Here is a 15,009-nt window from a genome sequence, read left to right as displayed (position 1 = left end):
AAGAACAGGAAGCAGCCGCATTGCGCAGCTCAGCACACCTTCAGTACACGCTGCCTTTCCCCGTGGTCCCTGGCTTACAAGGGCAGCCGGGCAGACCAGACCCCTGACGCGTGAAATGTGACCTGAGTTGATAGGCACACCGGTTGGCCTCACTGTTGAATGAGAGATGATGACCTTGGCCTGGGCTTTGATTCAGGCTAGAAACTTTTTTCTCTCCCTAGGGATGACCCTGAAAATGATAACAGTGAATTACCCACTGCAAAAGAATATTTCAGAGACCTCTACCATCGTGTTGATGTCATTTTCTGTGATAAGACAATCCCTAATGATCCTGGATTTGTGGTCACGTTATCAAATAGAATGAATTATTTTCAGGTATTTGATAAATGTTCTACTTCCTTCAGATTCCATTTCAGAAAGACCACGTTCTTATTGCAAGGGCTTGCTGACAAGACTGTCCGATGAGTTCGGGTCAGGAGGAGGTCTTAGTCCTGCTGTCTGAGGAAGTGCCTGCCCGAAGTGGGTGGGCGCTGGGATGGCCGTGGGACCAGAAGCCGTTCTTTCCTCAGCCTCCCCTCCCTTGCCCACAGTCACATCCACCTGCCCTCTTGTTCCTCGAAATCCTCTCCCCGGGCACAGTTTGGTTTCACAGATAACCGTGGTAATATGTTGAGTGTGAACCATTAAAAAATCACAAGGAAATACAAAAAAACTTGTAGACTTTACCTTTTAAAAGTTGTCTTCATCAGGTAAGCTCCTTGCGTGGTGATACTTTAATACTGTTAGATAGTAAATTCCTAGGGCATTTAAATTCAGGCTGCTCATACCACCTTTTTTAAGGAACCTTTGGCAGATAATTAATGATGACGTTTATAAGCAATTAAATTTCACTTTATTCCCCCAAACGCGAATTGTCCTTTCTGACGCCTGGTCCGTCCCCTTCCCTCAGGTCGCAAAGACGGTCGCACAGAGGCTGAACACTGACCCGATGTTGCTCCAGTTTTTCAAGTCGCAAGGGTAAGCCACGCTCAAAGACGCTGCGTGCTTTCCACAGTTCATCCCGACATCGTGGAACTAATTTTAATAACTAGCTGGCCACTTCACCTGACATGCCATTTCTTGCTTAGTTTCAGATATAGAATTGTCACCACTCATATCTTGACTGCACTACTCCAAGTTGTAAAAATAATTGGCAGCCTCATCTAAAGCCAGACTGACTTTAGATTCATCATCAGTAAACACATCCCCATGTGTCCCGCTGGGCCCATCCCAGCCAGACTCCTGTGCGCCGTGTCACCATTGCAGAGAGCGTTCAGGTTGACAGCCAGAGGGACTTAGGACTCGGGAAATAGGAGCAGTAAAGTGAAACCCTTTGCCATGTCCAAATTTCAAGTCTAGGTGAAAGACCAGTGGTTTGCTTTTCTGCTCACGCACAGATATTTGTTTTAGGCAAATAAACAAGTCATTTATTTATATGCTGTTTTCTTGTGTAGTTATAGGGATGGCCCAGGTAACCCTCTTAGACATAATTATGAAGGTACTTTAAGAGATCTTCTACAATTCTTCAAGCCTAGACAACCTAAGAAACTTTACTATCAGCAGGTATGAGTCCAAATTAATGTAACCGTGGGTGATAAAGAGAAGGCTTGGGTTTTGGTGGAAGTATATCTAAAACGAGTCTCTCTTTTCTTAATAGCTTAAGATGAAAATCACAGACTTTGAAAACAGGCGAAGTTTTAAGTGTATATGGTTAAACAGCCAATTTAGGGAAGAGGTAAGTTTTTTAAAATGGTATGAATTTTTATTTTTTTATTGGAGCTTGTTTATTGTTTCTGTCTCCCCAGACCTTGAAAACTAAAACAAATGAAAGCGTAATGAATGACAGCGTGTTAGAGGTCCTTGGGCCCAGAGTTTGGGAAACCCGGGCATGGTGGCCGGGTGGTGAGCCCCGTGTCGCCTGCCTCCACCTCTTGAGTCCTGCGGGGTGAATGACAGTCGGCAGTCCGTGCCCTGCTTGTGGCCGGGGCAGTGGTTTTCTCCAGCTGTTTCCGCCTTGGCCAGGCCTCCGCAAGCAGAGCGACCCGCCTTCCCCGGCACTGGTGTCTGCGGGTACTGGCGGAGGCCGCACCAGCGTCCCGTGCTTGTCGCACACGGGTCACACGTCCAGCCGCACTTCAGATGGTCTTTCTAGAAACTGTGCTGACCTGGATCCCAAGTCATATCTTTCCTGCTCTGCCAGTTTTCAAGGGAAATCTGAGCCACATGCCTTAGACATTCTTAGGCCGATGTGATAAAGTCCACCTCTGGCCGGCCTGGACTCAGGAGACTCCTTTCTCACTGTGCTGAGAGCTGGAGTGGCTTATGCAGGACCTTTCAGGGCTGGTTCCCAGAGAGGTGGCGCTGTGAGTGGCAAGGTTTGCATCTGAGTCGCATGCTTCACAGTTCCCTCAGTAGTGGGTGGGTCTCGGGCTTGGGCAGATAGCCTGAGTGACTTCACAGAGCTGGCCATCAGGGCAGGAATGTAAGTGAGGCAGTGGCGGGAAGTGGAGGCAATTGAGAACATCTGTCGCAGTTTTTTTTGTTTTTTTGTTTTTTCCTTAAGCAAAATCAGTTTGTTACAGCAGACCCTTTACGTTTTCTTTAAAGCATTTATTTCATCTTGTCATTTCTTAGGAAATAACACTATATCCAGACAAGCATGGGTGTGTCCGGGACCTGCTAGAAGAATGTAAAAAGGCTGTAGAGCTGGGGGAGAAGGCATCAGGGAAACTTAGGCAAGTATTTCCTGGAGCCGGAAGGTGAGCAGGGTGGGGGCGCCAGCCCAAGTCGGCAGCCGCCTTTGTGGAAGTTGAGCACAGCCAGAACCCATCCGCATCGCTGCCGAGCTCATCTCTCAGGCTGTCTTCTGCAGCAGTTTTAACGTATTTCACCATGAAGCCGTTTTTTTCCCCTTCCTTCTCCGACTCCTCATCTTAACTGTCTGTAGTAAAAAGGTGTGATTCAAAGCCAGGCAGAGGAAAGATAAGATTCCAGTAGAATGATAACTGAAACCGGAAAAGGTTTCTTTGATTGTATGCAGGGAATCGGGCCACTGGTGATCTGCTTAGTCAACATTCAGGCTGTAGAAAGAAGCCTCAGATGTGATGACCAGTTTTTATTTCAGCGAGTTTGGGCCTTGTTCTTAGCACACAGTGTTGCAGGATGCAGCAGCCCTGGGAGCCGTTGGTTCCCAGAATGTTTTCTTTCTAATACTAATAAAAGAAGGAGACCTTTATTCTCTAAAAAGTGAGTTGAGAAAAATATCACCAGTCCCACCCAGTTTGGGATTGTTGGAGGGAAGATTCATACACTTCCAGGAGACTCGGCTCCACTGAGTCCTCTGCAGGGCCAGCTCAGAGGGTCCCCTTCGCTCACCCTGCATCGCATGCTCTGAGGGGACCCCCTGACCTGTGTCCGCTGCCCCAGATGCCTGCTGTTGACATTTCGGACCTTTTAAAAAGAAGACAAGCAAATCTTCCATCAGTCTTTTTTTTAGTGTAAAGTTGTATCTTTCACTTTCCCCCTTGTTTTGTACAGGCTGCTAGAAATTGTAAGCTACAAAATTATTGGCGTGCACCAAGAAGATGAACTATTAGAATGTTTATCTCCTGCGACGAGTAGGACGTTTCGAATAGAGGTACCTGCCCTACTGCTGGCCCCAGGGAGAGTTCTGGGCTTGTTCATTTGTTCTTTTGTAATAAAATAATACATTATGTAAAATTCACCATTTTAACCACTTTTAAGTGTCCGGTTCAGTGACATTAATTAAGTGCAGTCACACTCTTGAGCCATCACTGTCACCCATTGCCACAGCCTTTTCATCTTCCCCAGTGAAAGTCCATACCCATGAAATACCTGCCTGCCCCGGTCCCCGGCACCCCCCGTTCCTTCTCTGATTTTGACTACTTTGGAAACCTCGTAGGAGTGGGATCGTACCATATTTGTGTAAAGAAATCCATTTTAAATATGAACCATCAAGGAAATCCAGTCAGAAATTTTGGATCCCTGTTGATTTTTTTTTTTTCTTAGGTGAGGCAACCCTTGGTTGACCTCACAGATTGCAAAGACCTTGTCAGCTTACAATCCTTATTTTTTATGCCTACAGCACCTGGTCTTCCTAGGTGGTCTCCCGTCCAAGTACTAACCAGACCCGACCCTGCTTCCGAGATCAGATGGGATCGGGCTTGTTCAGGGTGGCATGGCCATAGATGGGTCCCTGTTGATTTCAGAGTGCTGAAATTTCCACAGTTAACTGGAAAAATCCATTATTTGGTGTTAAAAGACCCAGCATTTTCCTTTAAAACTTAGATATGGTGTTGCTCTGAACTCTTATTCTCACAAGACCCAAATGTGGCATTTTGGCAAAAATAAGACCTAACTTCCTTGTTTGAGGAGCAAGTCAGGACTAAAATGTAGCATTTTGTCTGCATCACTGCTTTACTCAACTCTTTAAAATATGTGTCCTCAGGAGATACCCCTGGACCAGGTAGACATAGATAAGGAAAATGAGATGCTGATCACAGTGGCACATTTCCACAAAGAGGTGTTTGGAACATTTGGAATCCCATTTTTGCTGAGGATACACCAGGTGAGGTCTCCTTGGTAGCAGGTCGAGCATCGCGTGTCAGAACTCGAAGCCTCACGTCATTTTTTGATTAAATGGTGTTAAAGCTGATTTCCTGCCTCGGCGGGCGGGTAACGGGCTTCGATGTCCCGTGGGCCCCGAGGGGCTGTCGTGGTACAGCACATGTGAGTGAGCGTCCTGTCCTGTCCCGTTCCTCCCGTTCGTAGGGCGAGCATTTCAGAGAAGTCATGAAGCGGATTCAGAGTCTGCTAGACATCCAGGAGAAGGAGTTTGAGAAGGTGCGCGCGTCCCGGGCACCTGTGGAGTGGCTCAGCGGGCGGCCTACTGGGTCTGGACTAGTAAAGTAGCCTGGACTTCTTGGCCAGAGGTGTGAGTGTTGCTGACATCCAGAATTGACGAAGGGGTTTCGTTTTCGTTTCTGTCTTTTAGTTTAAGTTTGCCATTGTGATGATGGGCCGGCACCAGTACATAAATGAAGATGAGTATGAAGTAAACTTGAAAGACTTTGAACCTCAGCCTGGTAAGACGACCGCCCCTCCCGCCTCGGTCTTTCTTCCGTGTGGGTTTAGGACTCAGAAGCAAGTGCCATGTGGCTGGAGCGGGGTAGCCCTGGTGGTGCCCGTTCTTCCATTTTCACAGCGGGGCGACCTGGGCTCGCTTACATCCTGTCAGAGGAGCAGCAGCAGCCCTAACCCATGAGTCCTTGTAAGGAGGAAGCAAGTGGCATGATCGATCACATAGGGGCTGAGAACTGAGATTCAGGGTCGCGGTGTGGGTGGCTCTGTGTGACTCGCAGGCTCTGCCAGCGTGGCGTTTAGAAGCCGCCGAGATGAGATGCTCACTTGATGTGGGGGTCCTTGGGCCCGCAGTGAGCGTGCAGCTCAGAGCCCTGGCTTCACTGTGGCCCAGCGTGGGCTCTGGCCTCACCGCCCCTCTCTCCCCACCAGGTAACATGTCTCACCCTCGGCCGTGGCTAGGGCTCGACCACTTCAACAAAGCCCCAAAGAGGAGTCGCTACACTTACCTTGAAAAGGCCATTAAAATCCATAACTGACCTCCTCCCCCGGAGCGCGCACGGCGAGGCCCGCGCGGGGCTGTGCGCCCCTTTTACAGCGAGGACTTTGGTGCGCGTGTGCTCTAGCCGGAGTCGTCAGCAAGAAGATTTGCTGCTGGTGTTAATTTTATTTTGTTGAGGCTGTTCAGTTTGGCTTCTCTGTATCTATTGACTGCCCTTTTTGAGCAAATGAAGGTGTTTTTATAAAGCTTGGATGCCAATGAGAGTTATTTTATGGTAACCACAATGCAAGGCAACTGTCAGCAGAATGGGGAGAAGAGGTTAGCGGGACGCCTGGCGCTGGCACGAGGTCTCTAGTCTGTGTCTGGTGCATAAGCTGCCTGGCTGCCTTCCCGGGGGTCCCGGTCCCCACCCCGCTGCCAGGAAGTCTTATGTTTAGGCTCGTCTGACATATTTCCTTCAGTTATACTTTTCAATGACCTTTTGTGCATCTGTAAAGGCAAAAACAGAAACTCACAAGCTAATAAATAGCGCTCTTTCCTTCACCGCGTGTCCTGTCGCCCCTTCCTCGGTTCTCCCCCCACTGCCTGGGTCTTTTTAACAAACTCGTCCCACGTCCATCAGCCACTACTGTTCTGCAGCCCGTTCGCAAAGTGGACGCACTGAATCCAGTCCGGACAGACATTCTGGGGTCTTTTTACTAAAATGGAAAGCACTGTTAAATGCAATTAAGGTGTACTATGCTGCCTCTCGGCAAACTTCACGATCTCAAGAGTTTCATACAAGCAGGTGAAAAAATTATAAATAGAATTTCCTTAAAATGGAAGAGATGGAACAAAATAAAGGAGAGCCTTTTAGCAAAGAGGGCATGCTCACTAGTGGATAGCAAGCTGTTGACTTTGTAAAAAAAAAAAAAAAGTTAAAATAAAAAAAAAAACAGGAAAAATGAAATTGTATATTTAATGAATGAACATGTACAATTACCGCTGGGAGGAGGTGACTTTTTGTTGGGTGAATCTGCAAGTGACTCTCACTGATGTTGATATTCATTGTGTGTAGTTTTATTTCAGTCCCGACCTTTTCTTTTGGAGCTAATGCCAGCCGCGTGTCTAGTTTTGAGTGCAGTAAAATAGAATCAGCAAATCACACTTATTTTTCATCCTTTTCCAGTATTTTTTGTTTCTGTAGCTGCAGTGTACGCCAACTCTTCCTGTATATTGCCTTTTTGCTGGAAAATGTTGTATGTTGAATAAAATTTTCTATAAAAACTATAATTAAGTGAGTGACGTGGACGTTGAGGAGGATTTCTGCCGTCCCCAGAAACAGGCTTGGGGAACCTTTTCATTTGTACCAAGGTTTCACTGAGCTGTTTCCCCTCATCCCATTATTGCTGATGTACGATTCTGGCTGCCTTTTTTTTTTTTCCCCCCTTCCCTTTTTGTTTTCCTTTTGCTAGTCTCATTTCAGCTGAAGAAATGAAAGATTTTCCAGGTGGGAACCGTGTACAAATAAGATGACTGGAAATATTGCTAAAATCGTGGAAGGCGCACGCCAGACTATGTCGGCGCTGGAGCAGCCGTGACCCCCTGCAGAGCTCACGTCGGCCACTTCGCTTCTGGTGCCCGGCGCACTAGTCCTGGCCTCGGGGCTGGTCTGTAGCCCAGGGCGACTCCCCTCCAGGTGTCTATGTGGTGTGCACACGTCCACACCCCGAGAGCTGCCCCCGGTGGTGCGAACGGCTCTGCCCCTGTCTCAATGAACGTCTCGATTTTTTTAAGTTTGGCTCCAGGCTGGTTATAGTCTTAGGTAACTGAAACAGCATTCTCCCTGAAGTTATTAAATGACTGTTTTTACAAAAAAACCTTTGCAGTGTGGATGACGTGTTGCATTTTCTTTTCCACCTACTCCCAGTTATGTTATTGAGTCCGAGTTCATAAAACTGATTTTGGGGGACAGGGATGGAGATGACCTGCTTTTCAAATGGCTCACTGCACCCCCAAGAATGTTCCGTCTTCTGTAAGGCGTGTTGCTGTTCCATGACCGAAGTCTGAGACCTACAGTGATGGCTCCCTGGAACCCACACTGTGGCATGAAGGGGCCATCCCACGTGACCGCACGGGAGCGGTGCGCCGGAGGAAGCGTGACATTTTAAAACAGCGTGCTGGGTACTAGATGCCATTGTCATCTCTTTAAGAGCAGTTCCCAGCGCACCTTCCCCAAATGTCCCTGCCAGCCCAACTTGGGGGGACCGCCTTAGAAATCAGTTGCTGACCTTTCTCACAAGAGCTTCGTGTCAGCTGCTTTGGGGACCACCACGTCCAGCAAGACGAGGGGCACGTGTCTCCAGCGGTGTTTGTGAGCCTCGCCATGTTAATAAGTACATAATTCCATCTCCGCACAAGTGCAAGGGTGAGGCACCAGCCACGGAGGGGCCCAGCGACGCAGGTCCCTTGGGGTGACGGCCAGAGCTGTGCAACCGCGATGGGAATAAGCTGTGTTGGGAGCCACCTTCCTGAGCAAGACCTGAGCCAGCACCTTCCTCGTACGTGCTCCCTGCACCTAGTTTTGCGGTAGGTGATCGTGGCTTGGTTGGTATCCAAGACTGATATTTCCGAGTAGTTTGCTGAAACCTCAAGTTAAAAGCTGCCTTGTCTTTGAAGAGAGTGTGACAAGCTTTTGGCTTTGCGGGCTCTGTGTGGGTCTTCACGGGACCGTGCTCCAGTGGACGGGTGGTTTTGAGCTCCGTGACACTTAACAGGTGAAGTCGTCACCAGGTTCACTGATCCCTGGACTGGGGAGAAGGGGCCCGTCTGGGGCACTGATGGCTGGGTGGCCGGCAGGTCAGCTCCCTGAATAAAAGTGCACCGGAAAGACGAGCCCAGCCTTGCCCCTCGCTGAAAACATTCACAAACTGTCTAGTCAGAACCAAGTGTCCCCATGCTTGTCGCATGGCTGGCTAGTGGTGCAGCGTTTCCACCCAGGCTGGGCCCTGGGTTCTAACCCGGCTCCGTCTGGTGTAACCTGCCATGTGACACGTGCAGTGCCCAGGCAGTAGCTGTGAGCCACACGTGGCTGTTGAGCACCTGGTATGTGGCCAAAGTAGCCGAGGGAGTGAACCTTTTATTTAAAGTTCAAGTTGCCACATGTGGCTGACATCCACCACGTTGGATTAAACCATTGTAACCGAACTTGCCTTGTTTTGTGAGTTGAAACGATAAGCTCTCTCAAGGAGCTGTGGAATTAACATAAAAAACATTGGGCCTCAAGTTTTCCTGAGACCTTTTCATTAATGGAAGCCTTGAGGGACATTAACATTCTGGGTGGGGACAAAGATGAGGACAAAGTTCCCCGAGTCCGTGTATTTGCCAGGGGACTTGTGCAGACTTGTCCTTCCCACCATCTTCCAGTGAGGCCTTGAAGCTGGGCCGTGGGGGTCTTCAGGAGCAGTTGGAGCAGAGGCAAAGGTGTCAGAGGCCCCAGAAGGGTGGGTGCATACAAGTCTGAGCTCTGAGGGGCTTCTGACCCACAAGTCAGTGGATGGATCCAGGGCTTGGCGTTCCCACCACGGTCCTTTCGTTATCCAACCATCTTGCAGTAAAATGTGGGGAGAAAAATTACCTACACTCAAGAGCCCCCATGAAGCCCACTTCCTGTGTTCAGGCCGATGCTGGCTTGACCCTTCCCCACCATTGAAGAGTGGGCAGCCCTCAGCACTTCCGGACCCCTTGCTGCAAAGTCGGTGTGGCAGTGGGGCGGGCGGCAGAGAGGTCAGGGTCAGTTGCATCTACGGGCTGGTTCACAGGTGTGCAGTTGGGAATGTGACAGTCTACACGCCCATGGTCCCTGCCCCTCACCCCACTGGGCATTGCTTCCTTCTCCAGACTCACTGCCCACAGCTGCTGGAAACGGGCAGGAGGTGTCCTGGGTTGTGACAGGCTCCCCAGCTACTGTTAGCAGTGCGGGGCCAAGAGGCCAGCGCCACACCCTCCCGTGTGCCCCTGTGATAACGGGGGAGGGCTGTGTCCTGTCCTGGCTCTGGCCACGTGTCATCAGTCCTAATAACCGTCACCACTGAGCACACCGCAGAGCCACCAGGACAGACTCGAAGGCTGGGCGCTCAGCCTTGCTAAGTGCAGAGCTGGCCTTGACACAGCCTCACTGCCACGGTACCATCCCGCTTTCCAGGCCCCCCAGCCGGCCCCCCCTTTCAGATGACAGATGCAGGAACCCCGGGCAGGGCGTGCTGGCCACACCGCCCAGACAGCCCTCCTGGCAACCCCCAGAAGTTGGTGCAGACAAACCTTGAGTCACGATCCAGGGAGAAGTGTGCGTGAGAAGGATGAGGCCCCGAGCCCTATGCGCCCCAGGCTGTTGCTACAGTGAGACCCTGCGACAGGAGAGCAAGGCCACCCCGGGACCAGGCCGCGGACATGAAAAGATTAAACGGACGTGGTGCTTTAGGCGAGGGCGTCAAAGCGAGGCGGCCCTGGCACGGCGGGGACCGCAGGGGCCCAGGGGGACAGCCGCTACTCATCCCGACTTGCTGAACGCGCGTCTCAACTTACTGAACGCAGCGGGACCGCGGGAATTTTTTAAAGAAGCTGAAAAGTCTGGATTTTCGATGTGATTCCCAATTTTTAAAGTTGGCAGATGACATTCTTTTAACACTGGGCAGTTGAAATCAGGAAGGCCTGGGGATTGACTCGTGGGCCGTGGAAGGGTGCTGCCTGCAGCTGGGCAGGACCTCGTTGGTTGACGGCACCGTGGTGGCTGGGCCAGACCCGTGAGGGAGGACCTGGGACGCCACCCACACTCAGCGGGCAGAGCCCTGACGCATCACAACACACTGCATCTGCCACGAAAGTCGCTGGGACTCATGCCGGTGTCTGTGGACTGTCTGGGAATCTGAGTCCAAATCCACAAGATGCCTGGCGAGCCTGGCGTCAGAACACCAGCCTGGAGTCAAGCTCTGCGGATGGGTCTGGTCGCAGCCACAGGCCGGCCTCGGCCTCGCTGACAGGGCCAGGCATGCCTTGTGACTGTTGCCCGCCCGGCCGGGGTACCTCTGCACAGGCGTGGACTTCCCCTGAACCAGGGATTGACCTGTCTCGGTGACTCTCTCTCCCTCTCAGTAGTGACACTCGGCCTGTTTGAGACACACAGGCTCACTTTTAACACGAAACCCAGACGGTGGCCACCTGCGTTGTCGAGCCGGGTCCATTCGGCACCTCTGTGTCCTGATTTATTACAAATGGGAGACTGAGTCCTAGGTACCGGGCGCCTAGTTTGCGACAGATGCTTCACCTTCTACTGTAACCCTAAAACCTAGTTAAAATAGGTCTCGATGTGGAAATTGGGAGTGCCTGTCCTACAGCTAGTGCTGACTCAGAAGCTGGCGTTCCCCTGGTCCTCCCCTGGCATCTGGGGGTGCCGAGAGGCAGAGGGGCAGCTGCAGGGGTATCTTTGCGGGGCCGACATTCCGATCTGGAGAAAGCTGCCGTCCTCCCCCAGCTGGTGTGACGGATTTGCCAGCAGGTGCGGGCAGGGTGGCTCTCGCCTGACCTGCTTGGGCTTCCAGGAATCTCTCTGCCTGCCGGTGGCTTGATAAAAGGCCACCTCGCGATCAGTGATTCAGTGCCTCCACGACTTCAGCTCTACACACGCGTGTGCACGCACACACACGCACGCATCTCACCAGCACTGCACTCTCCTCCATGCTGCGGTTGTCTTGGGTAGATAGGCCCGAGTTCGCCTGCGGCCCGTCTACTTCTGGCATCTCTGGGCCTCGGAATCCGCATCAGCAGGATGGGAGAGCAGTGCCCTCTTGGGGCGGCCGTGAGCATTACAACCAACGCCTGCCACATTTTAGTGAATGACATGAACTTCGCAGGCCCTTATCTTCCTGTAACTCTCTTCTGCCCCCTGATTCTCTCACTTTTCCTTTCTCTTTGAAATTCATTTTATAGAATACATTTTAATTGAAAAGAAGAGTGGGATTATAGATTTTATATTTTGCCAAATAAAACAATCCTTTAATTGTGCCCTGGGTTTTCCTTTAGCCCAGTGGTCCCCAACCTTTTTGGCATCAGGGACCAGTGCTCCCATGAGAATCTGATGCCTGATGATCTGAGGCGGAGCTGAGGCGGTGATGCTATCGCTGGGGAGCAGCTGCAAATGCAGATGAAGCTTTGCTCCCCGGCCCGCCGCTCACCTCCTACTGTGCAACCCAGGGATTGGGGACCCCTGCTTTAGCCCATAGTTACACCTGAACTCATCCCCAGGCAGACCCCATTTCACCCACAAAGGAGACTTCACAGTATAGTATCATAGCTACTGTGCTGTAACCACGAAGGAATTTTAAGGATTAAACCTCTTCTTGGGGGGCTGTGGATAGAGATTTGGGAAGATTTCCTTCCCCCCTCCCAGTTCCCATAAACCTACCTGACCCCACCAGGGCCTGAGGAAGTGACAGAGCCTGACAGTGGTCAGCCAGGCTGGAAGGAATAGCCGAAGAGAGGAGAGGCGGGCAGGGCAGTGAGGGGAAGAGTGGACGCATGGCGGATGGACAGCAGCACGGTAGGGGTTGGACAGCTCACAGATGGCCTCAGGGGACCCCAAGTTAAAAGTGGACTCAGTTTCGAGGGCGGGGAGTTCCAGGTAAGTGTCTGGCATAATCAGAGCTGAAGTTACTAATTCTCACCCGTGCTAATTGAGCTTAGTCTGTGCCGGACACTGGCTGCTGGTGATGACCGGAAGGGACAGGCAAGACTTGGGGCAGGGAGTCCCATCGGGGACTGTTGGCTCCTTCCAGGAAGACCAGGGTGGGGTAGCAGGGAAACAAATCATTGCAGGGCAAAAAGGATAGGAGTGGAGGGTGGCACTGAGGGGCTGGAGGGGTCCGGGACAAGAGGAGGGGCTGCAGGGAGGTGGCTATGCCATCCACAGCCACCAAGGCCACCGAGGTGATGGAAAGAGGGCATCACCTTGAGACCTGTTGGGTTTGGGGGGCCCCTGGGACACCCAGCGGGAGGGCCATGGCTGCAGGTGAGGACGGAAGCCTCAGGACTGACATGAGAAGATGCCCAAGACGGGGACCTGGGGGTGCCAGCTGGACGGGGTGTCCTGACAGGGTGCACAGGAGGTCGCTGGGGGACAGCTGCAGTACAGGTGCACACAGAGCGAGGGTCAGGGCTATAGAGAAGCAGGACAGGTAGGAGAGGGGGCAAAGCGTCCAGTGGATGTTGGGTTTAGCCCCGGGCAGGGCAGGGGGCCCCGAGTGTGGGCCTGGATGTGGGTTGAGGAGCGGGTGGCGGGTGAGGATGTAGATGACAGGAAGTACAGGTGCCCCCCAGGCTGGAGTGGCAGAGAGACATTTCCACAGAGATGTGGAAGCTCGAGCCGGCAGGAAGGAGCAGGGAAAGGCGGGAGCTGGCTAACGGGTAGTGGTTTTTAAGGGGCCAGAAGAGGATGAACCCTGAGAAGAGAGGGTTAGGCTACCACTTGGTCATCATTCACTCTCCCGGGGCTAACTGAGCACCTACTATGTGCAGCCGGTTTGAGGGCCAACTTGACCTTCCATGGGGACAGGAGGGCAGAGGGAAGGATGGGCGGGCACCACCTGAGTCCCTCCACACCCCCTGGGGCAGGGGCAAGGTGGGGAAACCCCAGTAGGACAAACGCAAGCAGGCCAAAGGTCACTTAACCGAAATTTATTTCGCAGAGGTTCACAAGCGTTTGTAGCGGAAGAGTTCGCTGCGGCACACTGGACACGAGTGCTTCACGTCCATCAAGCTGTCCACGCAGAAGGGGACGAGACAGCAGCCCAGGGCACACCTGCAGCCTCAGGAGCAGCAGGCCGTGGGCTGGGGCCGGGCTGGGGCGTGCTGGACTCTTCGGTGGCCCAGCCAAGCTGGGCACGCCCCATCCTCGGTCCCACCCTGCCCCCCACCCCCAGGCGCTGGCCCCCCACCCCCAGAAGACCCTCCACCTCCGGTGCTCAGGGCCCCCACGCACCCGAACATGAAGAGGCCGGTACACAGCAGCCAGGTGAGGATCCCGGGGGACGGGGTGGTCACCGTGATGATGTAGTTCCCGCAGTACGGACACGGTAACTGAACGGGTATGGCGGACACTATCGTAGGCATGCCGGTGAACACAGCTTGGGGGGCAAGGAGAGGGCAGGTCAGACTCCACGGCCCCCTCCGCTTCCTCCCCGATGTCTGCCACTGGGGGACCCTCCCATGGCCTGCCCCACTCTGCGGGTGCTCCGTGCTCCCCTGAGCAGCCCAGGCCTTCCAGGTGGGCCCCTGTGTACCCTTGCAGCCCCTTTCCCTTCCACCGCCAGCCGTCAGGGCTCAGGGGCCTTTCTCGGTCAGGACACTGTCTCCCGTGGTCAGGGCAGCCAGCAAATTTGGGAGGGTGTCTGCGTTTAAACTTGGTTAAGCTTCAGTGAGATCCCCAGCACATCCTGCCCATGCATTTATCATTCCCTTTTGGGTTTTCGTTTGACTCAGCCAGAGCTGGTTTCTAACCCTGCAGCTACAACACTCTGACTGACACCCTTACTAAGCAGTTGCATTGAAAAAAAAAAACTGAGCAAGCAAAAACGAAATCACCACCACCATCAGGAAAACCCCAGAAGCCTTCCTGGTGGCGTTCTTTCTGTCTGTTCCTCCTGCATCGGTCCAGTGGGGCCCCCAACAAAGTCCGTCGAGCTCTCTCGAATGTCGCAGCCACGTCTGCGGCCGCAGGCGTGCAGACGAGGGAGGCCTTTGGTGCTGGCTGAATTTATCGTCAGGAAGCCCAATTCCAGCGAGCTCTGGTGTCAGGGCCTGGTCTGGATGGACTGACCCGTGGACTGACCACTACAGACTGTGGCTTCTTCTGGGGCACAGGGCGAGGGGGTGCTGGGGTTTGGAGAGCTGTTACAGAGGGGTGTGGGCTCCCCGTTTGGCAGAGAACTAAGGAAAGAACTACATATGGCTAGAAGTGGGGGGAGGGGGTCCGGGGGCTCTGATGGCCTTTCCGATGGTGAGGATGCCATCTTTATTCTACCCACCCGGAATTTACAGCCCACCTCGGCAGCCCTCAACCTTCCGCGTTCCCAAATACTTGGTCAAGTTTGTTTCAAAAATCACACAGCCCAGGCCCCAGCCCGAGGATTCTCTGTGGTTAGGGGTAGTGTGTTCATTTACAGAGTAGACAACAGGATTTCACTCCATAACCATTTCCTGAGCACCTACTGTGTACTGGCACCTCCGCCCCAGCACCAGTGATTTCACAGTGGAGAGAAGGGCCACGGCCAATATGACCACCGTGCACTGCAGGAAGCCCACAGTTGTGGGGCAGGGGAGGAGGGCTTCCCAGAGGA

At 52.7% G+C, this 15,009-nt stretch overlaps 1 protein-coding gene and 1 pseudogene across 3 annotated transcripts in view; one reads left to right on the top strand and one right to left on the bottom strand.

The window, feature by feature from the left end:
* Positions 1–6,913, top strand: part of USP7 (ubiquitin specific peptidase 7) — a 36,294-nt gene extending 29,381 nt beyond the window's left edge. For 2 of the 3 annotated variants that reach the window (XM_011358357.2, XM_023529613.1), the window contains 8 exons: positions 1,494–1,602; positions 1,697–1,774; positions 2,674–2,774; positions 3,577–3,676; positions 4,508–4,627; positions 4,831–4,902; positions 5,054–5,144; positions 5,572–6,557. In XM_011358357.2, the coding sequence (XP_011356659.1) occupies positions 1,494–1,602; positions 1,697–1,774; positions 2,674–2,774; positions 3,577–3,676; positions 4,508–4,627; positions 4,831–4,902; positions 5,054–5,144; positions 5,572–5,678 (778 nt within the window). In that variant the 3' untranslated portion in view covers positions 5,679–6,557. Of the gene's footprint in view, positions 1–949; positions 1,018–1,493; positions 1,603–1,696; positions 1,775–2,673; positions 2,775–3,576; positions 3,677–4,507; positions 4,628–4,830; positions 4,903–5,053; positions 5,145–5,571 lie in introns of all 3 variants that reach the window. The other variant, XM_023529612.1, reaches the window with a different exon arrangement.
* On the bottom strand, positions 4,136–4,249 carry LOC111738620 (annotated as a pseudogene).
* Positions 6,914–15,009: the final 8,096 nt, after the last annotated feature.

The sequence above is a fragment of the Pteropus vampyrus genome, unplaced genomic scaffold, assembly GCF_000151845.1.
Source record: "Pteropus vampyrus isolate Shadow unplaced genomic scaffold, Pvam_2.0 Scaffold40, whole genome shotgun sequence".
Lineage (NCBI taxonomy): Eukaryota > Metazoa > Chordata > Mammalia > Chiroptera > Pteropodidae > Pteropus > Pteropus vampyrus.
Note: the sequence above shows the minus strand (reverse complement) of the source record. Positions and strands in the feature narration are given on the sequence as shown.